A 25,561-nucleotide genomic window follows, 5' to 3' on the forward strand; every position below is an offset into this window, starting at 1 on the left:
CATATCTTATTTCTTTATTTAGCTTTTAGAATATTGTACTCAGCCCTATATAAGCTGATCATTAGAATCATTGTAAAGCACCCTTGATCAATTTAAAGTAAAAGAAAGTTTTATTCTTGTCAAAGTTTGAGTCTTTGTCATTGTTCTTCATTAGTCTTAAGTGAGCGAGTCTCTTAAGTCTATTGGAATCTGCGGATTAATTTTGTTGAGTGATTCAACAACCTTCATTCGTCCATTGATCGAGTGAGTCGATTATCCCACTGATTGAGCGAGTCAATCATCTGAACTATCCCCTGAACCACCCACTGATTCACGAGAGAGTGCTTCTGGCCAGCTCGTGAATTCCACCTTCCGCAAGCTAAGCTTGGAATCTCTTGATCATCAAGTGATATAAAGTTTGGAGTGATTCCAATCTTGCATCACTTATTTTACCTTCACTCAGTTCCAACTGCCTTCTTCTCTTAGAAGCAAAAAATCACACATCTCCTTCTCGCCTTCTCACCTTCTCACCATCCCAAGGCGTGGTTCTTTTTAGTTATTGGTGTAAATCGAAACCAAAACTTAGTCTCTTGTTTTCTTCACGATGAATGATCTTCTTAAGGTGAGAGTTATATTAAATAGTTTGCTTTTGCTCCTTCTATTAAATTATGAATGCCGCCTTCTATTGAAATTCATATTGTTTGAGTTTTACCATCGTATTAATTCACTTTGAGCAAGAATTTGAGTGCTGAAATCAATTCAGAGAAACTCTTTTACCTATATATTCTGAACTTTCGAAGGAGCTGGGACTTGTAATATGTATTGTCTATTTGTTAAATCTAAATTTAGCTATACTGGTTTTATGTTAATCGATTATTTGTTGTGTAAAAGAGAATATGCTAAAAGGTTTAAAATGTCTTGCTTATTCAATGCTTCTGTTTTATGGGAAGCCTTCTAGAAAAGAGTTCAGTTTGATGGTGAAATACTATGGAAGAAAAGGTGATGTGCATCGTGCACGTGAGACTTTTGAGAGTATGTGCGCTCGGCGTATCACACCAACATCACGTACATACACAACTAACACAAGGTATCTCCTTTTGTTTTAAAATGTGTTCCGATTCTGATTAGTCAAACATGTCATGTATAAGTCTTTGCTTGAATGAAGTTGACAACGAATAGACACGTTGTCTTGTTTCATTTCCAAAATAAAAAGATTGGTATATTGTTGCTGTAAATGTAATTTACTTTTTGTTGCTTTAAATGTATTTCAGGCTCACAAAAGATGGAGTTATTTGTTGCTTTAAATGTCAAAAACATTCTCTTAGGCGTTTGCATCGGATCTCTACTCTTCTTCAGGGAACTAAAGCATAAGAGACTCGTCAAGTTGATGGGATGTTGCTGCGATGGAGATGATGACTTTGACTAGATTCATACAACCATAGATGATGCAGAACATTGTTAATAGAGAGAGTTAACACAATAGTAGGGATCCTAGTTTTGATTGTATAATAAGAAAATGTTTGTGTCTTATAAGTTGAATAAATCAATCTATTTTTTATTCTTACTTCAAATTCTTGAATGTGTCATATAGCCTCTTACATGGTTTCTGCGTAGTTTTATTTGAATTTAAACAGGTAGGTCCTAAACAACTTTCCTTATCTGTATGGCAGATGTGTATGTGTATTGTCGTAATGAAATATAAAATATTAGAGAACCGCATGCCCAATATGATCGCAGTCTCAAATCTATATCCAAGAATAATTCAACACAGCGTAAGTTATATTGGCTCCAATTAATATATGAAAGTTATCAAAAACTTACAATCATGATTTTGTAGAAAACCATGATCTATATATACTTACTAAAAGTTGTTCTTGTAATTAGGTCACTTGATCTGAATTAGAGACAAATTTAACAGTAGCAAGTGGTATTTATCTACTCATTCAAATAAAACTAGCCATTCTATGATGGGGTTTTTATGATCATTGGCGATACAAAATTAAAGAGTTAATTTTATTAAAAAGATAGTCAAATGCATAAATGTGTCATATAGTAACCTCTAAGCTTGTTTGGAAGGGGATTTTATTTTTCATGGCCACTTTATTTTTCAAAATTTATACTTAGCACATATTCATGATGGGTTGTGTAGTTACTTGGCCATAAAGCAACGCCATAACTCTATCACAACTATATTAGAGTTAATAGTAACATTGTAAGTCTGTCATCACCTATTAGGTTGTAGACGTAATATAAAATATTTGTAAGGGTAAAAACGACATTTTGAGTTATGATTCGCCCTAACAAAACCCTAGATACGTATAACTCTACCACGCAAATCTATCAACGTTGCGATAGAGTTACTTATGATAGAGTTACTTTACACCAGTAACTCTCTCACACAAGTATAACTCTAACAAACTTATGCTAGTCTAGTCATATTAACTCTGTCGTAACTAGATGAAAACTCTATTTTTAATTTATAACTCTCCCATCACTACAACAACTCTCCCGTCAAAGGATTGCCCTCACAAAACCTCTTTTCGACATCAAATCTCTACCGTCACTGTCCTAAACTCTATCTGATATCTATATTTACAACTTAACTCTTCCTGTCTTCGACTAACTCTACATAACTACTCTACCAGATTCCATAACTCTAAGAAAGTTTCCTCCAAAATCTACCACCATTACAGTTACTCTATGGACCAACTCTAAGTTTCATCTTACTTTGTTGCTTAACTATAACTCTCCCACCATGTATGCTAATTGTACCGACTAAGTCTATCTATCTACTTACTCTCCCACCACTATATATGACTCTACGAAACAACTATACCAAATGTGTTTCACTCTTCCCCACAAGTCTAAGAAATAACTTCAACTCTACCATAACTACTTCGTAGACTTATCACTTGGCGGGAGTTTTTTCCCCCTAAACTGTGCAGATAAACGCCTTCTCTCTCCAACGTGGCATTTCTTTTTAATAGCATGTTTGGTAATTATGTTTTTCCTGTAACTCTAACCAAAGGACAAACTTGCCTTTTTTCGTTTTGAAACTACCCCCTCCATTTCAGTACTTAACCAGTATTCACGTGATAATCTCGCACTTTACCCTATAAATTTTCACAATATCTAAGCTTTTAATACAATAAGGACGAAGCATTGTAATTTTGAATGTTTGATAGTGATAGATTTGTATTTGTCATTTACAGTAATTTTTTTGTTTACTTTGGTAAATCTGACAGTTCTAGATTTTTAGATCCATACATAATTTTAGAAACTAGAATCAGTTTTTGATAAATTATTCTGTATAACGAAAATGAAACTCGTATTCGCTGAATCGCTTATATTTTCGATTTTACTAATCGAATATATTTTGTTTATCATGAATTTTACTTCTCGGATTTTTTTTTTATGAAAGAAACCATTTTTTTCTTAAAATTATGTTCGATTTTTGGTTTTACTTTTCTCATGTTATTATCTTAATTGAGGAAAGAAATAGTCTTCTTCCTCTAATATAGGAACATATTCTTCTATTAGACTTTGATGAAAATATCAAAAGATTATGAGAAAAGCTGTTTTCTACTAAAGTTTTTTTGATTGGGACCTCGATCACTGTCTCTCTCTCACGCACACCTAAGTTGACTGAATAGTGAAACTATGCACCCATTGTAATATAATATACTCTCACATATTTAGAGATTTCCAAGTTAATGGGCTGTTTCTTGTTAATGGGTTATGCTGAATTTGTATATACAAGTCCATGACTAGCTAACATTAGCCACAAAGTAAACCACTCGTTGGGTCTTGTAGCCTACACAACAAACGCTTAGCTGTTTTGGCCCATCGTCGAGAATGAGAGAAGAATAACAACAATCTTGATTCCTAGAACTTGATCTATAAAAACTGGTATAAGGATGAGTACCGAGTGCACTTGAGACTTGACGCATGTAGACTCTAGTTCTTGATTTAGGATTAGCTAATTTGAGAAGTACTAGAGTATAATCCTAGAATAGAAGTGTGAAGCTTACACAATACTTTTTTGTGTTATCGTTTGTGACTTATTATGATAGAAGCAAGAAATGTATGATCTCCTTCATTCTTAGAGTCCCATATATATGAATCAACTAGCTAGAGAAAGTGTCCATACACTTCTATGGCGATTAAAATCAGCGTATATGTAATCAAAATGTTAATTAATATGCCAAAATCGTATTTTTATTTATAACAAATATTGAAAGCATAATTATAATTTGCGCCACCATAATAACTTATATATATACACACAGTAGTTTTATACTTGCTACGTCCCCCTCACAATTGAGTGATAAGAGTATTTTGTTTTGGGTATCATTGTTAAGTAGAATACAAATAAGAGTTGGTGCCGACGAACGTAACATGATGTCCCACTTCAGATTTATCATTTATATACATGCAGAGATATCTCAAAGCTCTCGTGATTGATTGTACCATATCTACCTCAACCAGGCAGTGGCGATTAATAATAGAGTCCGTAGTGGACCATACTATATAATTTTATCATCTGGTTGGCCAAACTTATAAAGACTTCATATTTTTGATTTTTTGTTCTTTGAAAGTTTTCTAATGTTGTGTAAGAGGTTTCTCTCTGGTTTATTCATAGAAATGTGTGGGGTTTTGTTTAGGTAATTGATTTGAATCTTTCCCTGATGATTTGAATATAGTCTATGTGCATATGCATTGAATTGTGGTTCATTCGTGTATATTATGCATGTTGGTGGTGATGAACTGTGGATGAGGATGCATGTACATGAATAATAATTGATGTGGTTAAGACTATACTCACTAGTCACTAGGTTTCGATCAAAACCGTCGTGTTTGGGAGACTCTTACTTAAATAGTGAACTAGGGTTTTATAATTGTGGGCGATTTTGCTCTGTTTTTTAGTTATCATATTACATTTTACAGAAAGAGAATTACAAATTTATTAAAATAATCTCATAGTAATATTTTTTATATGTATATATGAAATATGATTTCATTCTCGTATCTAAAAATAAATATGAGTAGTAGAAACAATTATTAAGAGTTGGTGGTAAAAATCAAATTTGTTTGATATAATTATAATTAAAAAGCAAAATCATTCAACAACAAAATCTAAAAAAGAATATAGATTGACGTTACATATCAGATAAAGGCCACTTCATAAACATGATGTTATAAGCGTGAAAAACGTTGAAAACCAAAATTGCTTTAATAATGTCATCGTACACTGACATCATTATTATGAATATATTTGGAGAGATCGAAACATGATGTTATAAGCATGAAAAACGTTCAAAACCTAAACATTAGCAGTGCAGTGACGATCGAGGAGTGGCGGAGGTAGAGCAAGAGTATGTCGGTCAATTGATCCTGGTGAAAATTTTAAATTTAAATGAATTTTTACGAAAAAAATAATTAAATTGACCTTTATACAATAACACATTTGATCCTCTAACTTTTTTTTATAACACAGTTAACTCTATTATAAATATTTTGACCTTCCTAAACTGATTTTCTAACTCCGCTACTGCAGAGTACGACCAACGATTATGGATGAAATGTTTTTGAACCACTAATAATTTAGCTTCGAAAAGAACAAACTTAATGCATCAAGAGAAACATATCAAAGGGATCAAGAGTGTCATATAAATAAGCGGATCAAACTGAACAAATATAGATTAAACAGTGCTAATATATAAAAACAAGTTTTAAAACCGGTTTAAATAGTAAAAAGTATAATTATAGATAAAATATTTTACAAAATAATGTAAATATTATAATAACTTTAGATAATCGAGCACCTTCAAAAGGGCTTGAGGTATTATTAACTAGATCTCTCACCAGTAGCTCAAAACCAAAAAATTATTGTCGAGAACTCATATACCGATGTGTGTGTGTTTATCTTGCATATTATCAGATTTGTAATATAGCAAAAATTATTGTCCTTCCTATTCATCACTATCCAATAGTGTTGTATAAATTGATACAATGAAGCAAAACTATACAAACTAACCTCTTTTTCCATGATAATACTGTCAAATGAGTTTAGGTATTGGGTGCTTAAAGATATACGTGTCGTGTTTATCGTTTTGACAAATAGGTAATGTCACAAACAATTGGAACATATATCATCAGCGTTATGTATTACTGAAAATATTTTTAATAACCAAAACTTGTGAGAGTCTATTTTCTTGGAAAACTTTACAAGTTCTTCGATTCATGTAACATATTTCAGAGATATATACAAGTTTCGAATACCTTTAGATAATTTTTGTTCATATACAACATTCATTTTTCGTACGTTCATTTTTCACTTTTTGGTAATATAGATATGTTTCCATTAACATAAAAAACGATGATATTTTCGTAATATAGGTTTGTTGACCTTCACAAATCACAAATTTAAACGTGTTCACCATGTCGAAGTCTTCTTTTTTTTCCTACACCTAATCCCCAAATCGTGAATTCTATAAGATTAAAAAGTTAAAACAAAACAAAATTTTAAAACTTCTCTCATTTTGAAAATATCTTTTGGTAAAAGATTGACAAGGACAGTCGCACCAAGCTACACTTGCAACGGTAGGTCTGCATGCATGCAATTGTTCACTACAATGGACATGTGTTGTCTATCTGTACCCTGAGCACGTACTATATAAATGCTGTCATATGTTAGCAGTCACAACATATATCACAACACAAAACCCATTTCTCTTCTTTTATAACTATAAGAAACAAACAAAAATCTAAGTTTAGTTACTCTTAAACCAAAACAAAATGGCTAGTGTCAAAACAACCATGCTGATCCTCTTTGTAGCAATGGTCATTGCATCTTGTGCCTCGGCCATGGACATGTCCGTGGTTTCTTACGACAACAACTACCACAAAGCTGAAGCATCTTTAATCTTTGAGTCATGGATGGTCAAACATGGGAAAGTGTACGAGTCCGTAGCCGAGAAGGAGCGTCGTTTGGTTATTTTCGTGGACAACCTCCGTTTTATCAATAACCGGAACGCTGAGAATCTTAGTTATCGGCTCGGTTTGACCCGGTTTGCGGATTTATCTCACCATGAGTACGAAGAAGTTTGCCACGGGGCTGATCCAAGACCTCGTAGTAACCACGTCTTCATGAAGAGCAGCGATAGATACAAGACTAGTGCTGGTGATGTGCTTCCTAAGTCTGTTGACTGGAGAAGAGAAGGCGCCGTGACTGAAGTGAAAGATCAAGGCCATTGTAGTAAGTCTAGTGATTTAAAATGTTTGGTCTAACTAATTTTTTTTACTTTTTATTTAGGGTAAAATAAATTGGGATTTCAGTTAAAAGTAAAACTCAAAACACCTTTTCTATTTAAAAGAAAACTTTAGTCAAAGAATAATTTTTAATTGCAATCACTTTCTAGAAATAGTATGTAACTTTATGTATTACTTTTGTCTATTATTGGTTGAGACCATGAACCAACACTACGTATAGTAATTAGTAATCAATATCATTCATAACTCATGCATATTTTTGTTCTGATGTGAAGGGAGTTGTTGGGCTTTCTCTACTGTGGGAGCAGTGGAAGGTTTAAACAAGATTGTGACGGGTGAGTTGATCACTTTGTCTGAGCAAGATTTGATCAATTGTAACAAAGAAAACAATGGTTGTGGAGGAGGCAAGATCGAGACGGTCTATGAGTTTATCATGAACAACGGTGGTCTTGGTACCGACAAGGATTATCCTTACAAAGCTGTTAACACTAGTAAAAAAAATCTCTATAGCCACTTGGCTATTCGTGGCTGTGCCTTAAAATTCGTGGCTATAGCGTCGTAGCTTAAAATATTCGTGGCTGTTTTTAAAAAAATCACCTTATAGCCACGAATTTTCAAGTGGCTATATATATTTTTTAAAGATTTATTGTCAAGTGGCTATATATATTTTTTTTACTAGTGTAATGGAGTATGCGATGGTCGCCTCAAGGTCAGTCTACAAATACTGTCTATAAAAACATTAAAAGAAAGATTGAACTTATTAAAAAAACAACTTATTTTAAAAAATATTTTTATAGGAAAACAACAAGAATATTATGATTGATGGATATGAGAATTTGCCTGCGAACGAAGAATTTGCTCTAATGAAAGCAGTTGCTCACCAGCCTGTGGCTGCCGTTATCGACTCCAGCAACCGAGAGTTTCAGCTCTATGAATCGGTAAAAAATAAGTTTTTAAAAAACATTATTTAGAAATGTTCTTTAGTTGAAAAAAAACAATTTTTCTCTATCTCAAAAGGGAGTGTTTGATGGAACTTGTGGAACAAAACTAAACCATGGTGTTGTTGTGGTCGGGTATGGAACCGAGAACGGTCGTGACTACTGGCTCGTGAAAAATTCAAGGGGCAATACATGGGGAGAAGCTGGCTACATGAAGATGGCTCGCAACATTGCTAATCCAAGAGGCTTATGTGGCATTGCGATGCGAGCTTCATATCCTCTCAATAACTCGTTTTCTGCTGATAAAAGCTCCATCGCCTAATTAATAAAATGAACTACATATATGTATGTTTATGCAAGGGATCCACTGAGCCAACAAAAGCTAATCGATTTTGAATGAAAAATAATGTAGTCGATGGGTTTAAGGGTGTGTTGGCAAACTAGTACGTTTTTGAAACATAATTATAAAGATAGTACATTTACTATTCATAATTAGCAAAATAGTACAATTTTACTATTTCAGATATCTGTACAGACAGACAACTGTACAGTAACATATTATTGTACATCAAATATTTGTACAAAGAGAAACAACTACATATAAACATATTTACACATAAAGAAATATACATATATAGACAAGAAAATATATATACACATACAATTATACGTATATATAGACCGCTGTACGGATGATTTTCCGTACATCGACACACAACTGTACATAAGGATAGCTGGACGTATCTAAATTTGTTTGAAAAATATTTGAAATTATATTTTAAAAAATGCATATCAAATTATAGAGAAAAAATATAAATTTTTATGTAACTGAAATTTTATAGAAAACAAATATATTTTGATGAATATTTTTAGTTATTAGATTTAAGGGGGTTTTTAATAGTGTCTAAATAGTGTCCAAATAGTAAAAATGTATTAGTTTGCTAATAATGAATAGTAAATGTACTACTTCTACAATTATGTTTCAAAAATGTACTAAAAACCCAATTAATCCTGGGTTTAAATTGGTTCTGTAATATACTTTGGACTTGTATGGAGTTTGTATAATTATATATATGTATGAATATTTTGTTCTAGTGATAAATGATATTTTGTTCTAGTGATAAATACCAAAAAAAAAAAATGCTTAATATATAACATTCATTTTTGCCAAAAAAAAAAAAAAAACAAATACTGTACTTGCGAGATGCGAGATGCGAGATGCGAGATGCGAGATTGATGAATGATTCTAAGTAAGGAGATTGAAAGAGATGAAAGTGATCAAGCGTATTTGTAATACCAATTTTTGAAAATAATGGTGCATGTATAAAACTTACATAATTATATTGATTTGATTATCTATATTACTAAATTGTTCTTTTTTTTTTTTTTGTAACTTATCATAACTTCATAACTAAGTATGTTTTAGTTGTAGTAATTTCAGAATAAAATCCACGAAAAATATTTTGTACTATATAGAATCACTCAAAATTACTATACAAAAGCATATGTAAATTATTGTCTTGCAATTATTTTTGAATATAATAAATAGATTTTACGTTTTTTGCTGTAAATATGTTAATCCGATCAGCCAATAGGATTTATATAAAAAAAAATAAAAAAAACATTGTTCAGTTTTTTTTACACGATTTAAATGATAACCAAAAAAACTTTATTTACTACACTACCCATGGGTAGAATACTTTCCGGATCAAGTGCACTCAATCGAGCAAATTGGGGTAACATTCTCGGAAGACACCTTCTAAAACATATGCAACGTCTTCGGTTCTCAAGAATGACCTGACCTTATTTTTTACTCCCATTCAAGGTACCAAAGCAAACTTTCGGCATATTAATTTATATACCTAATTGAAAAATATGTGAAATGACCAAAAAGATACAACAAATATTATAGAAGTTTCTTATTTAATAATCTTATGTAAAAAAATTATTTGAGAATTAAGACACTCTCACCCAAAATTACAACAGTAGGTTTGCCCACTTGTTCACTCCAATGGACGGACACGTTATAAATATACACTACTTGTTCACTCCAATCCAATAACCAAGATATAATATGTAAACTTTTCTAATAAAAAATTGTTACATTATCTAAGCACTGAGTTCTATAAATACTATCATGTCTTAGCCAAAAGTATACAGCACAAATCTTCTCCTCTTCTTTAATAACTTTTAGAAACACAAATAAAAGTATGGGTTGTGCTAAATCAGCCATGCTGATCCTCTTACTAGCAACGGTCATGGCTTCTTGTGCCACGGCCATGGACATGTCCGTCCTTGCCTATGACGATAGCCACCACGTGACAGCCGGTGTTTTCGACGCTGAGGCGACCATGATGTTCGAGTCATGGATGATCAAACATGGGAAAGTGTACGAGTCCGTTGCTGAGAAGGAACGACGTTTAACAATTTTTGAGGACAACCTCCGTTTTATCACTAACCGGAACGCTAAGAATCTCAGCTACCGGCTAGGTTTGAACCGGTTTGCGGATTTATCGCTCCATGAGTACGCACAAATTTGCCATGGTGCTGATGCAAGACCTACTAGGAACCATGCCTTCATGACTAGCAGCGACCGGTACAAGACTAGTGCTGGTGATGTGCTTCCTAAGTCCGTTGACTGGAGAAACGAAGGTGCAGTGACTGAAGTCAAAGATCAAGGATATTGCAGTAAGTATATTGGTTTTAAATCATATCCATTTAATTGGTCTAACTGTTATTAACATATTATATATTTTATTTCAAATAGTCGAACTATTAAAAATTTGGAAATCCGTTAAAAATCTAAAACTTATAATTAAACACCTTTGCTTATTAAAAAAAACGTTAGTTTAAGAATAATATAACTTTAATTAACTTTCTAGAACTAGTATATTGTTAATTGAAACCATGAATCGACATTATCTATAGTAGTAAGCAATATCATTGCATACCTTTTGATAATCATGTTTGTGTCTTGATGTGAAGGGAGTTGTTGGGCTTTCTCTACTGTGGGAGCAGTGGAAGGCTTAAACAAGATTGTAACGGGTGAGTTGGTCACTTTGTCTGAGCAAGATTTGATTAACTGTAACAAAGAAAACAATGGTTGCGGAGGAGGCAAAGTCGAGACTGCCTATGAGTTCATCATGAACAACGGTGGTCTTGGTACCGACAACGAATATCCTTACAAAGCTGTTAATGGAGTCTGTGATGGCCGCCTCAAGGTAAGTATAGTTAGGATCATAATATATAAGTAACGTTTATAACAAGTAAGAATCATATCAAAAACCTAAATATTTGTTTAGGAAAACAACAAGAACGTTATGATTGATGGATATGAGAATTTGCCTGCAAACGACGAATTTGCTCTAATGAAAGCTGTTGCTCACCAGCCTGTGACTGCCGTTGTTGATTCAAGCAGCCGAGAGTTTCAGCTCTATGAATCGGTAAAATATAATTCTTTTTAAAACAAATCATTTAGAAATGTTCTTTAATTAGTTGAAAAGAACTTTTTTTCTCTATCTCTAAAGGGAGTGTTTGATGGATCTTGCGGAACAAATCTAAACCATGGAGTTGTTGTGGTCGGATATGGAACCGAGAACGGTCGTGAGTACTGGCTCGTGAAAAACTCGAGGGGAAACACATGGGGAGAAGCTGGCTACATTAAGATGGCTCGCAACATTGCTAATCCAAGAGGTTTATGTGGAATCGCGATGCGAGCTTCATATCCTTTCAAGAACACGTTTTCCACCGTTAAAAGCTTCATCGCTTAATAATATGAACTAAGTGTATGCAAGAGATCGAGTGAGCCAACAACTTATAATCGACTTTGATGGAAAAAATAATGTAGTCGACTGGTTTGGTTTTGTTACATATATTTCGTATTTGTATTGGGGTCAATGTTTGGAGTTTGTATAATATTAATGGATGTTTCTTTGAGTCCACTGCTGATCAATATTTTCCATTTTGCCAAGAAAAATTAAATGATAGTGCATGATCATCAAAGAAACTAGAGAATGAAGTAGGTTACAATTGGATTTATTTTTTTAAGGTTTAAATGGAATTAGCTTTTTGATACTAACGATTTTAGATCGTATTAACAGAGTACAGTATCGTTTAATTTGGCAATGTTATTTGAACTTTTACTGTCAAAAATTACAAGTTAGATATTTTTTGGCATTTGTTGTGATCAATAGTTCAAGACATTCTTAAAACGTGTAGTTTTGATCAAAGTTAATTTCTACTAACCTTTGCATGCATATGATGATACCTTAGAAATATCTTGATGGCTTCTACTGAATACTTTTAAAGTTGTTATTTCTTTATTTATTTTTCAATAAATTTAAGAGATTTTGGGTACGTAGCTCATATATCTCCTTAGATCCAACCAATATTTAATAATTTATACGTATCAGCTGCCACTCGATTATAATACCTCTTGGATTACTTCCATGGTATCTTTCTTTGAGTTATTTAATCTCAGCTGATTATTTAAAAGTTTTTGTAGAGAAATTTTATTATTTTTTATCTTTTTGAAGATGTGGGCATCGTCTATCATAATTTTGATGATATTTCGACGTAATTGTGATGCTATTTGTGTGAGTATCATCCATGTTATGCCTAAAAAAAGATGGTACGTGACTATCTTACAAATATAACAAAAATGAAGCAACTTATTCACGTTTTGTATATATTCTTAGAAAGTTTTTATAAGGTGGAGATCTATCTTCTCATTCATGCATGTTTTGTTCTCGTTTGTAAAGGGGGTTGTATTGGGCATTATCCATGCTGGTCGAGCAGTGAAATGCTTAAACATAATCGTGACAATAAATGTCTTAAAACTTTTGGTCTCAATGCAAAGGATCTTAGGGGATTTTTACCCTAAGATTTGCAAAGAGGATACCTTATATAATATACCCTCTTTGCAAATCTTAGGGTGAAAAACCTCCTAAAATCCTTTGCATCGAGGATGGTCTAAACGTCCTTGTTTGTTCTAATCTCTTACGTCAATGTTGCAACCAAATGTACGTAAAAGAAAAGAATGTTAAACCAATTAATTTACAATTTCAATTCCTTAACCATGCATGTTACTATAAACCGAAAATTTTACCATCTTTTCCAACCGAACAAAGATGATTACATCCGTATATACCTTTTGAAACCACTCAAACCACTCATACCTCATCTCTTAGATTTTTGTTTTTCTTCCGCCAAATCCATATGTACAAGATATTTATTGGATATATGTTCCCTATTGTTATGACACACTAATAATAGAGTGTCCCAATAATAGAGCGAAAAAGTTTCACACTGACGAGTTTACCAATTACCACATATCAACTCGATCGAGTATATATAAAAATAAATCAAAATTGTGACTCAAATAGTTTAGTTTGATTTTCTAATGTGATGAATTCTAAAAAGTTGAGATTACAGTTAGACATTATCAAGGAGATCTTAATTTTTAATCTTATGATTAATTTATTATAAAAATTGAAAAAGTAAATGTTAAGAGTTGTATTTTTGTTTTTAGTTTTGAGATGTCTTTATTGGTAGGATCTTAAGTTGGGGATCTTACCAAAAAATAATTTTTAAAAAATTAAATAAAATTAAAATATGTAATTTAGAAACTTTTATAATTATTGCAAATTTATAATTTTAAACATATATGAGATACAGTTTATAAGATAAATAACATAAAGCACAATAGTTTTAAATTTGATTTCTAGAAAATTTTGTCCTTATATGCTCGACCAAATCCTTCTATAATTTTTTATGCATAGCTCGATCCCAAAAGCGAGTTCTTGTGGCCATCATATCGACAAAAAGTACTTCCATACACAAACTAACCCTTTAATAGTTCTTTTTGTATATTTGAGAATGAGTAAAAAACAACATATCTTACAATTTTTTTTCAAATATTTATTAGACCTTCTAAGAGTCTTAAGAAACCAAATTAGATTATAACTTTTTTTAAAAAACTTTTATTGGATGGTATTGGTAGGTTGATACTGGCATAACAAGAACAACATTTACAAAAAGTTAAGACAATCTAAAATACATTAAATTAAAAGGTCCTAAATAGTTCCAATGTTTTAATTTTTTAAATTAAAATATTAAAGCATGAAACAAGAAAATGGATTATCGAAAGAAATTAAAAGATAAATGTTGAATAAGAACACATAACAAAAAAAAAGAAGAGAAAGCCTTCCACCAATCGTCCATTGACACATTTCGTATCTTAGCCACAATTTTAGATCTTAATTAAAATCCAGATCTTAACATAAATCATCATTTACCATTTAAATTAAATAAAAAAATATCAAATATTAAGCTAAGAATGAGCTAAGATCTCATTGATAACTAGTGATGGACCCGCACGTACGTGCGGGATTATTTTTACAAAATTACGATTTTTTAAGTAGATGTTAAATTGGTAAAATTTTGTTATATGAGTTTATTTGATAAACTATATATAGACATACAGCTGTAAAATATAGATATTGTATTATATAATACAATTTTAAAATTATTTAAATGAATGAAAATGATAAGTGATATTACGTGTTTATTTATTAAACTAATCAAAATATTTCTTACTGTTTGCTTAGAGATGTTAAATCGGATTTGGGTTTGGCTTTAGTTTGAATTGTTTTATGTATAGTTTAGAATGGAAAACCCGTCATGTCCCTTTCCGTCTCGTCCTGACCCGTCCCGCCCTGTCCCGTCCCGTCTTCTATCTGTCATAAAATTGCTGTCCCATAATCGTTTCTTTTTAAAACATAATCATTTGCCAATGTTTATTATAAGAAATTTGGTAAAAGATTTAGACTGGATACCCGTATTCCTCCTTTAAATATTTGGTTTTATCAAACTAATAAAAATCTAATTATCAATCTAAGTCACATGCTCCCACAATTTTCATTCACAAGGCACTGTCTGTAAACATAGCATACACAATCCTTGTTCGATTTTTAATTTTATTGATCTTTTAGTTTCATCTTTATTTCTCATTACTTTCTTCAATTCAAAGATTCATGTTTTAGCCTTTTTGTTTTCTAAAGATTTAGGTATTTCTATTTTTTAATACATGGATTTATTGTAGTTTTGTTATCCGAAGTATACGTTATCTTCTTGTACCCGTCATTTCATGTCTAAATATTTGAAATAAATAGGAAAGTGGAAATTAAATTTAGCAATTTAATTTACATGTCCCCGTATCGTACTCCTAGTTTTATATTTGAAAGTTGAAAGTGAATTTAACTTTATGACCGTATCTCATAACAATTATATCTAATCATGTTTTTTTTTATGAGAAATAGTTCAGATAATGTTTGTTTTCGAATTATTTTGTTTTCGAATTATATGTTCCCGTCTCGTTTCCATTCCTATAAATTTATATTTATTTTTAATAAATAACACCATTTACATGTAACTAAATATAATTTTAATATATGTAAAATTTCATATAATCTTCCAAAAGTAGAGATTTATACGTCCCAAAGCTGAATTTTGTTCAATATTTTGAGATTTTGAGAATTAAATATAACTACCAATTTTTTTATTTCAACCGCTTATCCAAAACTTCTATATCATATTTTTCAAGGATAGTTTAAAATTGTACGTATATGTGAGATAATGTTTGTAGATATTTATTTATTTAAAAATCATTTATATCATACCAATTTGACATTTTATTTGTTTTCAATTAGATTAAACCATAAAAATATAATTCATTTATTATTTAAAAATTGGTAATAAGTCGTTAAAATCATTGAAATGTGATACATCTACTTGTTATTTAGTTTTAATATTAATAGAAATTCTATATGTTATTATCTCAAAATGTAGTTTATAATTTGATAAAACAATTATATCATATTTGATAATAGTAATGATATGCAAATTGCCAATGGATGAAGATTTATTTTCTTAAGATTGTGTGAAATTAATAAGAAAAAAGAAGTTTAGAATAATCATTAACTAACTGTTTGACCAAATAAAAATCATTAACTAATTGAATTAATGATAAATTTTGTAGATATCTTTTGTGCTATAATTGCTAGATTGCTTTTTGAATATGAATATTTTTTTCTGTGAAAATAAGAACTGGACAACCAACTTTCAATTATTTAATATATGGATTCAAGTTTTTGAATATAAATTTTGTAAATAACATATTATTTTAATCTTTTTTTACTTTTCTAAAAAAATGTTATCCTTGTTTTTTTAGATATATGATTATTTTGATTTATTGGATTTCATTCTATATAAATTATTAATTTCGAAATTATATTAAAATAATAAATTAATATTAGATATGTTTATCTGTATTCAAAATAGATATTTTTACATATATTTAATTTTGAATTTAATTGTCCACTTTTTATGATAAAAGATTATTATGATTTCCATAAATATAGATTGTTTTTGTTTTGTTTTTTTTTTTTTTTGCTGTCATTAATTCTGTTTGGCAACTGGAATATATTTAATGAATTTTAAAAAAAAAAATTGGGGGTTTTTGGCTTCAAGTTGTCCTTCCCAATTAATAGTATAGATGTTGGTCTTAGTGGATATATGAGAATTTGAAAAAGTGAATTCGTATATAACATTTAGGTGGGACGACCTTTAGTTTAATGTAAGGCAAAACAATTAAGAAGATGGATAAAGACAATGACGGAGAACAGAAGATAATGACCTAAAAACCTAATTTGGTACTACAATGTCGCATGTCTAGGACCTATTCAGTTTTTTGGGATCACAATCGAATCTGAAAAGCAAAACATATCAAACTACTTGGAATAAACAGATATATCAACTATGAAAAATATATATCCGTAATTAAGTCTACACAATGAGTATACTATGCCATAAAACTCGTCTATTTTGCCTCATTACAACCATAATTAATGATTTTTAGCCACCAATAAACTGGTTAATTTGTCAAGATTTATGAGAAAAATATCTCAAAATGAATAAATAAAAGATCCACATATATATATATATATATATATATACATTACTATTGTTAGTATTTAAAATTCCGAAATCTGATACTCAAAAATGTTAATAGAGTATAGAGCTACTACGATCAAAATCAAGATAATGATAAAGTCTTTTCTTATTTCAATGTAGGATATTTACAAAAACAACAAAACAAAACTTGAGAGGGGGAAGAAAGTTACGTGAGTCACATGTTATAAAGCATGGATAGATAGTGGTGGGGAACTAAAAGCATTTGAGAATTTGATTAGCTCCATTGAATTAAGTGAGAGTAGTGGAAGAAGATCAAAACTAAAAGTGTATTGGATCTGCCACTACACTCTTTTTAGTTTTTAGCATGAATGGGCTAAAAGAGGTGATAGTAGTTGGTATCGTTGTCGGAGATTGTCGTACGTACCAATTAAAAACACTCATGACTCAATGATTAATTGGAAATCTTATGTATGATTACATGGTGTCACGGGCGAACCACATACACATGTTTGAACTTTGAATGTGACTGATTCGATTTGTGACAATATACTATGTTTTATGGTTATATAAGATGTACTTAACAGTGTGGTGGCCCTTCGGGGAGAAATCTACTCTGAAGCACTTCGGTGCGTTTCTACCGGGTTGACCGGATCAGCCGATAAGGTTTATCAAAAAAAAAATGTATTTAACAAGGAAAATATATCGATAATATGGGGTAAATTAAGGGTTAGACTTTAGTATGACTATATGTAATTATAGTACGGTAATTGTTTAGAGTTGAGATAATATGGGGTAAATTAAGTGTTAGACTTTAGTATGACTATATGTAATTATAGTACGGTAATTGTTTAGAGTTGAGTTAAGTGGTTAACACTCCCAAATTCGATTCCAACAAATCGCGTAGTCTCATATAATAGAAACTATATTCTTTTTTTTTATCTATTTTATAGTTTTAAAATATAGTTTTGGTATGTTATATTAATCTCTTTTTAAAAACCTATATTTGTAATGAGGTTTGAATATAATTACGTATTCTTAGTAATGTTGTTTTAATAATTTACCTTCTTTTTAATAAATAGGGGATTAAGGAATGACGAATCTTGTTGACCTAACAGATATACAAAATTAGAAAAAGTTATTATAAAATATATTCCGTAGTTAAACTTTTTTTTTTAATATGATCGAGAGTTACAATAAAAGATGGCCTTTCAACGTGGGAAGCTCGTCTTTGGTATGGGCCAAAGTCTCAACTCCTAAGCACACCTTCATTACGTAGATTTCAAATTTTAGTTAGTTGGGCCAGGCCCAGTAATTTTCTCATTCCATGATTTATTACGAAGGCCACGTGGAGGATGAATAAGTAACGATCTCTTTGACCTATTCAAAATTTTCAAACTTCGAAAAACTAATGAAAAGAGTCGTTGTCCTTTGACTTGTCTCTCTCTCCCTCTCTGTCTCTCTTCCCTGAGATTTTTCAAAGCTTCGAACTTTCAACAATATCATTATTTTTATTTTTGCAGAGACGATCAATCTCATCTCTAAAATCTTGATTTCGTAAAAGATGGCTAATGAAATTGATTCAGCGACAGATCCAGGTGATACTAACATCAAAGGAGTTCTTGTTCATGGAGGAAGATATTTTCAGTACAATGTCTATGGAAACTTGTTCGAAGTCTCTAATAAGTATGTTCCTCCTATTCGACCTATTGGTAGAGGAGCTTATGGCTTTGTCTGGTACGAAACTTCTTTTACTTACTCTGTTTTTTTGTTAATCTACTACATAGTACATACTATGTCTGGATTTGGTTAAAGAAACTGAGTCATTGGTATATGTTGAAGAATCATACTTTTCTAATTGATTTGATGGGTTTTTGAATCAGGGTTGTCTGAAAAATTTGATCTTTTTTTGGATTTAAGAAAGGTTTTGTCCACCACATCTTGAATTGGATGAATCTTATGATATTGGTTTGTGTTTATGCTTCTGCTTGTGGAGTTATTGATTTGGTCTTTATGTTTTGGATGTCTTTGAAAGTGAAAATGTTCTTGTTTCTTTGATTGTGTAATGCTATGAATCAAGAAGCTACAAATCTGGTGTGTGGATACATCTTATTGTGTAATGTTAATTGTTATTGATTTGGTTTAGTTTGTAGAGTGCAAAAGCAAATTGATTTCATGAGATTGTTGGTATGTTTTTCTAGTGCTGCAGTAGATTCAGAGACACACGAGGAAATTGCGATCAAGAAGATAGGTAAAGCCTTTGACAATAAAGTAGATGCTAAGAGGACGTTGAGAGAGATTAAGCTACTTCGTCATTTGGAACATGAGAATGTAAGGTTTCTAATCTATTTTCGCGCGGAAGCCCTTCAAACGATTAGCGTTTTAGCGCTAAAGGTGGTCTTCAATTTCTGCAGGTTGTTGTTATAAAAGATATCATCAGACCACCAAAGAAGGATGATTTTGTAGATGTTTATATAGTTTTTGAGTTGATGGATACTGATCTTCATCAGATTATTCGATCAGACCAATCTTTGAATGATGATCATTGTCAGGTTATAACATTCATAACTTTGTCTTTTCGATTTCTTAACTCAACTATGTCTTATATTATGGTTGATTGAATCATGACTCATGAGTAATGTTACTCTTTCTCCTTGTGCAGTACTTCTTGTATCAGATTCTTCGTGGACTCAAATATATTCATTCAGCTAATGTCTTACATCGTGACCTCAAACCGAGTAACTTGCTTCTGAATTCGAACTGTGATCTCAAGATTACTGACTTTGGTTTGGCAAGGACGACATCTGAAACAGAGTTCATGACAGAGTATGTTGTAACTCGATGGTACCGAGCACCAGAGCTGCTTCTTAATAGTTCTGAGTACACTTCTGCAATTGATGTCTGGTCTGTTGGTTGCATATTTGCTGAAATCATGACAAGGGAACCTCTATTCCCGGGAAAAGACTATGTCCATCAGCTTAAACTTATAACCGAGGTATGTTCTGTTTCGAAAAGATGCTGGAAACTTCTATCTGTGTTTGCAATATGTTTATGAGTTGTGTTATGCGGTTTATACAGTTGATAGGATCGCCTGATGGAGCAAGCCTCGAGTTTTTAAGAAGCGAGAATGCGAGAAAATATGTTAAGGAACTACCTAAGTACCCAAGGCAGAACTTTTCTACTAGATTTCCTAGTATGAGTTCTACAGCTATCGATCTACTAGAGAAAATGCTTGTGTTTGATCCAAAAAGCCGTATCACGGGTATGATTAGAATACTCTCAAACAAACTGAGATTGCATATGCATGATGAATCCTTGATCATGGTCTTTATCTTGCAGTTGAGGAAGCACTGTGTCATCCTTACTTGTCAGCTCTACATGACCTTAACGATGAGCCTGTTTGTTCCAAGCAATTCAGTTTCGACTTTGAGGACCCGGCTTCTACTGAAGAAGAGATAAAGGAGCTAGTATGGCTCGAATCTGTGAAGTTTAATCCTCATCCAACCATTTGAAACAGAATTCAAGAAGAGGGCATGCAAATATTATACTCTGAAATTGAGCAAAGTGTAGTAGTTAATGTCCATTCTTTTATCAGGTTACCTTTTACCTTAACTTTAATTTCTCGTAATACCAATATTAAAACAAATAAATTAGCATTGAGTTTCTGTGTTTTACCATATCTTATTTTATATGTAAACATTGCTCTTCTTGTTTAGTTAATGAAACCATTCTTAATATTACTTGTTGAAAAAAAAAAAACTGGCAACATTTTACGTTAATGTTTGAGAACTAGATTTTAACCCGCGAGACGACATTCTAAAATGTATTCTTTTTATTAGCTTTGTTTAGTACATAAGAGTGTACTATTATATTTTAATTATTAATTCCATGATTTAAATCGTAGAATATTATATAATAATTTATTTTTTATATAATCGTAATTTGATCAAATTAATTAAATAAGTATAATATTTAAAATAATGAAATGATATTGACATAATATTCGTTTACATAGTATAATTTTCATATTAAAATATTTTGTGAGTTATACTATAGTAAACAACCCGTAAAAATATCTATAATCATAATTATGTAAATTATAAGCCGTTCCATCACATGATCCGTGCTACGCAATTATCAATAATACTTTAATACATCCATTTTTTGTATCGTTTGAGTAATATACATTCGTTTCTAAAAAAATATAGAAAAAAGGTAAGGGTTTGATTATAAAAATATTATAAAATAAAAGGGTATAACACAAAAGATACTTCAAAAATGTTAATATAGATATACAAATGATAGAAAAAATTCTGATAACATTTTATGACCAAAGCCTCTTATATAATTTGATCTCATCGTCATGTTGTATCACGTTATTATGAAGTGGGAAGACTAAAAGAAGTGCACGATGCGTTTATTTATCCTTAACCACTCCTCCAAGTACCATATCGAGCTCTTGTACCTTTTGGTCATGAGTCAATGACTCATGATCACAAGTGCGATCATTGATGACTCTCGAGCCTCGACAAAAAAGTCTATCAACTTCATCTCCTGACTCTATTCTAGTAATATTCTCATCATCTAGAAAGACATTGATCCCACTCCTTCGTAAAGCGGCTCTTAGAAAGCTGGAGAACTTGTTGCGGAGCTCTGGACTCATGAAACTTATGTACACTTGATGTTGCGGCACAATCTAGATCGTTAATTACAATCATTAGTAAAATAATATGTGTATGATTCATGGACAATATATATTTCAATTTATAAAATTGTACAACTATAGGTAGTTTTGGATTTAAAAGGGTTACGTACATGTGATGAGGAAATGTTGTCCAGCATTGCCTTAACCTTCTCGACGATTTCATTAACGAAGGTTGCTTGGTTGCTTCCAAAGCAAATAAGAAAAAACTTAGTTGAGAATGATACATAACAATGTCGCAATGGAAGACACTGTTTGTCTGTTTCCAAATAAGACTTTGAAAGTTATATGACTTTTATTCGTTGTTAATCTGAAAACATAAATCACTATATTCGTTGTTAATTATGTTTAGTCGTTGACAATTAAATGTGGTGAGCTAGACCACTGTTTTCGTATTTTCACATTTTGAAAATGTGAAACCATCACTTTATACCTCTTTATAGGAGATTAATCAAGCTTTAATTTTGCATTTTAATAATTTGAAAATTTATTATACTATAGTATTATGAGTCACTACAAAAAATAATCATTGTGTCACTTGTTTTGAAATTTTCTATTTTCTATTACCGATAATTGATACAAAATAATTTTGCGTCTATTAGATAAATGACTCTGAAAATAGTGACACCTTTTTTTTTATCAATTGATGTAATTATACATAATATTTACCTTGGTTGTGGTAACCGATGTTAATTTTGGGTCAATTAGAGATAAATGATGTTACTTTACATATTTTCTAATTCTCAATCATTTTTTTAGGATTATATAGTATTTTTCATTGCCTACTTAATAGTAGTTATATATAGGGTTTATTAATGTAATCTTGTACTAGTTACTCAGTATAATAAACTTCAATTATACCTTCAAGATAAATAAAAAAAACCATATTGTTTAGTTAAAATGAATCAAACCTCTCCTTTTTATATGTCAAACCCAAGCGAGACGCAACCAAAATCAAAGCTCTCCTCCATCCCTCGAATCTCTCCTCTGCATCCTCCCATGCCTTCTTACCAATCTGCCTAGCCTTTCTCCGTTCTTCGTGCTCCAACCGCAGTAGATTGTATTCGAAAACACTTCTTGTTGCCTGAAGTTTAACGTGACAAGTCTCAACCTCGAAAAAGATAGGACAAGAATCAAGCTTATTAAGACCCATTTGTCTCTCTATCTCCACCAACTCGTCCAAGCACCAAGTGGATTCAGGATAGTTCTCGGAGAAGATCACGACAGCGATCCTAGAGTTTCTTATAAGCTTCAAAAGATTCTCATCGATGGGTTTTCCCCTAGGTGCGTCCTCGTCCGTTACCACGTTGATATTGTTCTTTATCAATGCGTCTTTGAGGAAGCTGAAGAAGTTATGGCGAACGTCGCTTCCTCGGAAACTTACGAACACTTGATGCTGCGGTGGAGCTGTTGTGCCATGCATGGCCAAGACCTTCTCTTGATTCATTATTTAGTTCTTATGTTTTCGTTATCGCAATAGAAATGGTACTCTTCGACCTCGCTCGTTCCTTATAAAAACGTTAATATTATGTTTTTTTCTCACATTAGTAAACCAATAAGTTTTTTGGTAGGTTTTTTCTTACTATTTTACGTAAATTTTCACTAATTTTCCAGTTATAAGTTACGCGTTATTGGGATTTTCTTATGCAGAACATAAGATTATATAAACCTCAATAGTCAAATAGTAATGATGTGATCATTAGAGAAAACAAGATTTTAGTATGATCGGTTAATTGGCAATCCATTATAAGTTTATAGATATATACTTGACTTTGACCATTTCTTGTAATAAGTATCTTTACCAAGTAATTCTTGTATTGCTTTGTTTTATAAATTTACTATATAGTTATCAAAAGATAAGATAAGAACAACCATTCAACCCCGATTGGTAATAGCATGATGAAATGATGCTTCAATCATACAAATATTCTATCCATACAAAATATCCAGAGAATAATATTTGATAAACCGTATAAAAAATATAAAATTTATGTTTTTTACTTAGAATATATAAATAAATGGATATATAGTTACTTATTTTTATGATAAGTAGTAATATTACATTCTGCCATTTTGTAAAATAGTGTATCTAAAACCGTACAATTTTCGTTTTATGTAATTTTCATTTTTTATGAGTGTTTTTCTACAAATATTATGCGGTAATTTATGTCAATTTACGATTATACAATGTCATCAATTAGAGTTATTTTCTTAAATTACAATTTCCCTGCTATACATCTTCCAGTAAAAAAGTGTTTTCTTTGGGGAGAAAAATACCATTTATTATTATTAGTTTTCTAAAATTACCTTTAAGAGTCAAAAATCTAAATTATAAAAGAAGAAAAAAACCAACAACAACTGGTTCCTAAAAACTTCAAAGCAAAATTCGAGTTAAACACAAATTTTGGATCATTGCATCGATTGTTGCCTGTAATTTGTCGGGGAAAACATTGAAAAGATAACACCCGACCGCACAAACGGTCCAATACCATCAAACATCATTAGAAAGAAAACAAATTTCTAATACTTTATTTGTTGTCATGTAACAAATGTTGCAAGTTGGCATGTGTCCTAACTACTTAACCTGTCAGCGACTCAAGAAACCAAGCAGCTTCCCACTAGCAACAACACCATAATCTGTTTCTTCTCTCTACCACTCACTCTATATAAAGCACCAACATTGAAAGATATTTAGAAAGATCTCACCAAGCTTCTAAAGGGTACGTGCTAGAAGAGAAAAGAAACAGGTTCACTTACTTTTATTTTGCACTATGATGAATGGAGAAGAGCTAGTGAAAGGAAGCTCTGGTGTTTCCGTGAAGAGAAGGAGACAAGGAGATCACTCTGGAGAACTTAGAATGATTCCAAAACGCGGACAGATCAAATCGCGGATCGCTGCAACCGCTTTGCACTCTATTATTTCTGTTTTGTCTAGGTCTAGATGATGGGACATCATCACTAAATTCATCATGATGTATGTTATGTTTAGATATCCAAAGATCCTTATGTGTGTTTATCTTCTTTCTTTGGTTTTTAGTTTTTACATAGCTTTATACTTTTGGATCATGATCATCTTCTTTCTTGGCCTTTATGGTATGAATCTTATTTTTTGTTGAGAGCTGAATTATTGTGGCTTAATTAGTATTATTTGTTTCATCCAGGTGCCTAGTTTCTACACCGTCTTAGAATAAATAGATTCGACGACAGAGTCAGAAAATAATACAAAGACGTTGAAAAAAACACCACAAGATTCGTCAGAAGCTAGCTAGCACATGTAAGTATAATGCTTACAGACACAAATGAATAAGTTATTTGATAAAGAAAAACACGTTGCTTCCTAGACTCCCACACAAACCGGCACTATGTCTGCGACCATTTCAATTATTATATACGTAAGATCTTTTATAATAATGTTTTGATGAATTAACATATAGTATGATAAAATAATAAATTTAATTCTCTTAAATACCAGAAAATGTGTATTTTTTCAAAAATATCATTATAAAGTTTATTTTCCAAAAATTCCATTAAATTATAATTTTTTTTATAAAAATGCCACAAAACTAAAACTTAAATATTTAAAATTCAAACTAAATTATAAATCATAAACACTACACTCTACCTCAAAAACTATATACTAAATATAAATAGTCAACCTAAACATAAGAAAAAAAATTCTACATCTTCAAAATTCAACTTT

General features: G+C 31.3%; 5 protein-coding genes across 6 annotated transcripts; 4 read left to right on the forward strand and 1 right to left on the reverse strand.

The window, feature by feature from the left end:
* Positions 1-489: 489 nt before the first annotated feature.
* On the forward strand, positions 490-1,543 carry LOC111830155 (pentatricopeptide repeat-containing protein At5g04810, chloroplastic-like). Of its 2 annotated transcripts, none has more exons than XR_002833523.1 (3): positions 490-601; positions 930-1,066; positions 1,251-1,304. XR_002833523.1 is itself a non-coding variant. In XM_023781563.1 (3 exons), exons 1-3 carry the CDS (start codon positions 584-586, stop codon positions 1,403-1,405), a joined length of 225 nt encoding a protein of 74 aa, XP_023637331.1. In that variant the 5' UTR covers positions 490-583; the 3' UTR covers positions 1,406-1,543. The 2 variants fall into 2 exon arrangements, 1 of the variants encoding a protein (XP_023637331.1); XM_023781563.1 differs by lacking the exon at positions 1,251-1,304 and adding an exon at positions 1,336-1,543.
* Positions 1,544-6,777: 5,234 nt separating this feature from the next.
* On the forward strand, positions 6,778-8,545 carry LOC17883819 (probable cysteine protease RDL4). Its single transcript, XM_006289160.2, has 5 exons — positions 6,778-7,237; positions 7,527-7,732; positions 7,931-7,960; positions 8,049-8,189; positions 8,269-8,545. The coding sequence occupies exons 1-5, from the start codon at positions 6,778-6,780 to the stop codon at positions 8,509-8,511; spliced, it is 1,080 nt and encodes a 359-aa protein (XP_006289222.1). The 3' UTR covers positions 8,512-8,545.
* Positions 8,546-10,335: 1,790 nt separating this feature from the next.
* On the forward strand, positions 10,336-12,130 carry LOC17884002 (probable cysteine protease RDL5). Its single transcript, XM_006287933.2, has 4 exons — positions 10,336-10,877; positions 11,175-11,410; positions 11,492-11,632; positions 11,717-12,130. The coding sequence occupies exons 1-4, from the start codon at positions 10,400-10,402 to the stop codon at positions 11,957-11,959; spliced, it is 1,098 nt and encodes a 365-aa protein (XP_006287995.1). The 5' UTR covers positions 10,336-10,399; the 3' UTR covers positions 11,960-12,130.
* Positions 12,131-18,584: 6,454 nt separating this feature from the next.
* Positions 18,585-20,858, forward strand: LOC17883824 (mitogen-activated protein kinase 5). The gene is made up of 6 exons (XM_006287898.2): positions 18,585-18,896; positions 19,361-19,490; positions 19,574-19,711; positions 19,822-20,154; positions 20,238-20,421; positions 20,499-20,858. The coding sequence occupies exons 1-6, from the start codon at positions 18,724-18,726 to the stop codon at positions 20,669-20,671; spliced, it is 1,131 nt and encodes a 376-aa protein (XP_006287960.1). The 5' UTR covers positions 18,585-18,723; the 3' UTR covers positions 20,672-20,858.
* Positions 20,859-21,478: 620 nt separating this feature from the next.
* LOC17883124 (TIR domain-containing protein) lies at positions 21,479-24,934 on the reverse strand. The gene is given in 7 exon segments (XM_023780339.1): positions 21,479-21,855; positions 21,975-22,047; positions 22,773-23,298; positions 24,446-24,476; positions 24,478-24,517; positions 24,705-24,863; positions 24,918-24,934. Coding segments are annotated over 7 exon segments (1,125 nt in total). The 3' UTR covers positions 21,479-21,576.
* Between the last annotated feature and the right edge of the window lie 627 nt (positions 24,935-25,561).

This window comes from Capsella rubella, unplaced genomic scaffold (assembly GCF_000375325.1).
Source record: "Capsella rubella cultivar Monte Gargano unplaced genomic scaffold, Caprub1_0 scaffold_6, whole genome shotgun sequence".
NCBI lineage: Eukaryota > Viridiplantae > Streptophyta > Magnoliopsida > Brassicales > Brassicaceae > Capsella > Capsella rubella.

What these genes read in the sequence shown, in the direction of transcription:
- LOC111830155 (XM_023781563.1), top strand. An exon ending in ACATACACAACTAACACAAG is followed by an intron (nt 1,067 to 1,335) that starts GTATCTCCTTTT and finishes ACTCTTCTTCAG; the next exon opens with GGAACTAAAGCATAAGAGAC.
- LOC17884002 (XM_006287933.2), top strand. Translation starts at nt 10,400, where the DNA reads ATGGGTTGTGCTAAATCAGCCATGCTGATCCTCTTACTAGCAACGGTC. An exon ending in CAAAGATCAAGGATATTGCA is followed by an intron (nt 10,878 to 11,174) that starts GTAAGTATATTG and finishes CTTGATGTGAAG; the next exon opens with GGAGTTGTTGGGCTTTCTCT. An exon ending in TCTGTGATGGCCGCCTCAAG is followed by an intron (nt 11,411 to 11,491) that starts GTAAGTATAGTT and finishes ATATTTGTTTAG; the next exon opens with GAAAACAACAAGAACGTTAT.
- LOC17883824 (XM_006287898.2), top strand. Translation starts at nt 18,724, where the DNA reads ATGGCTAATGAAATTGATTCAGCGACAGATCCAGGTGATACTAACATC. An exon ending in GTCATTTGGAACATGAGAAT is followed by an intron (nt 19,491 to 19,573) that starts GTAAGGTTTCTA and finishes CAATTTCTGCAG; the next exon opens with GTTGTTGTTATAAAAGATAT. An exon ending in TGAATGATGATCATTGTCAG is followed by an intron (nt 19,712 to 19,821) that starts GTTATAACATTC and finishes CTCCTTGTGCAG; the next exon opens with TACTTCTTGTATCAGATTCT.
- LOC17883819 (XM_006289160.2), top strand. Translation starts at nt 6,778, where the DNA reads ATGGCTAGTGTCAAAACAACCATGCTGATCCTCTTTGTAGCAATGGTC. An exon ending in GAAAGATCAAGGCCATTGTA is followed by an intron (nt 7,238 to 7,526) that starts GTAAGTCTAGTG and finishes TCTGATGTGAAG; the next exon opens with GGAGTTGTTGGGCTTTCTCT. An exon ending in AGTTTCAGCTCTATGAATCG is followed by an intron (nt 8,190 to 8,268) that starts GTAAAAAATAAG and finishes CTATCTCAAAAG; the next exon opens with GGAGTGTTTGATGGAACTTG.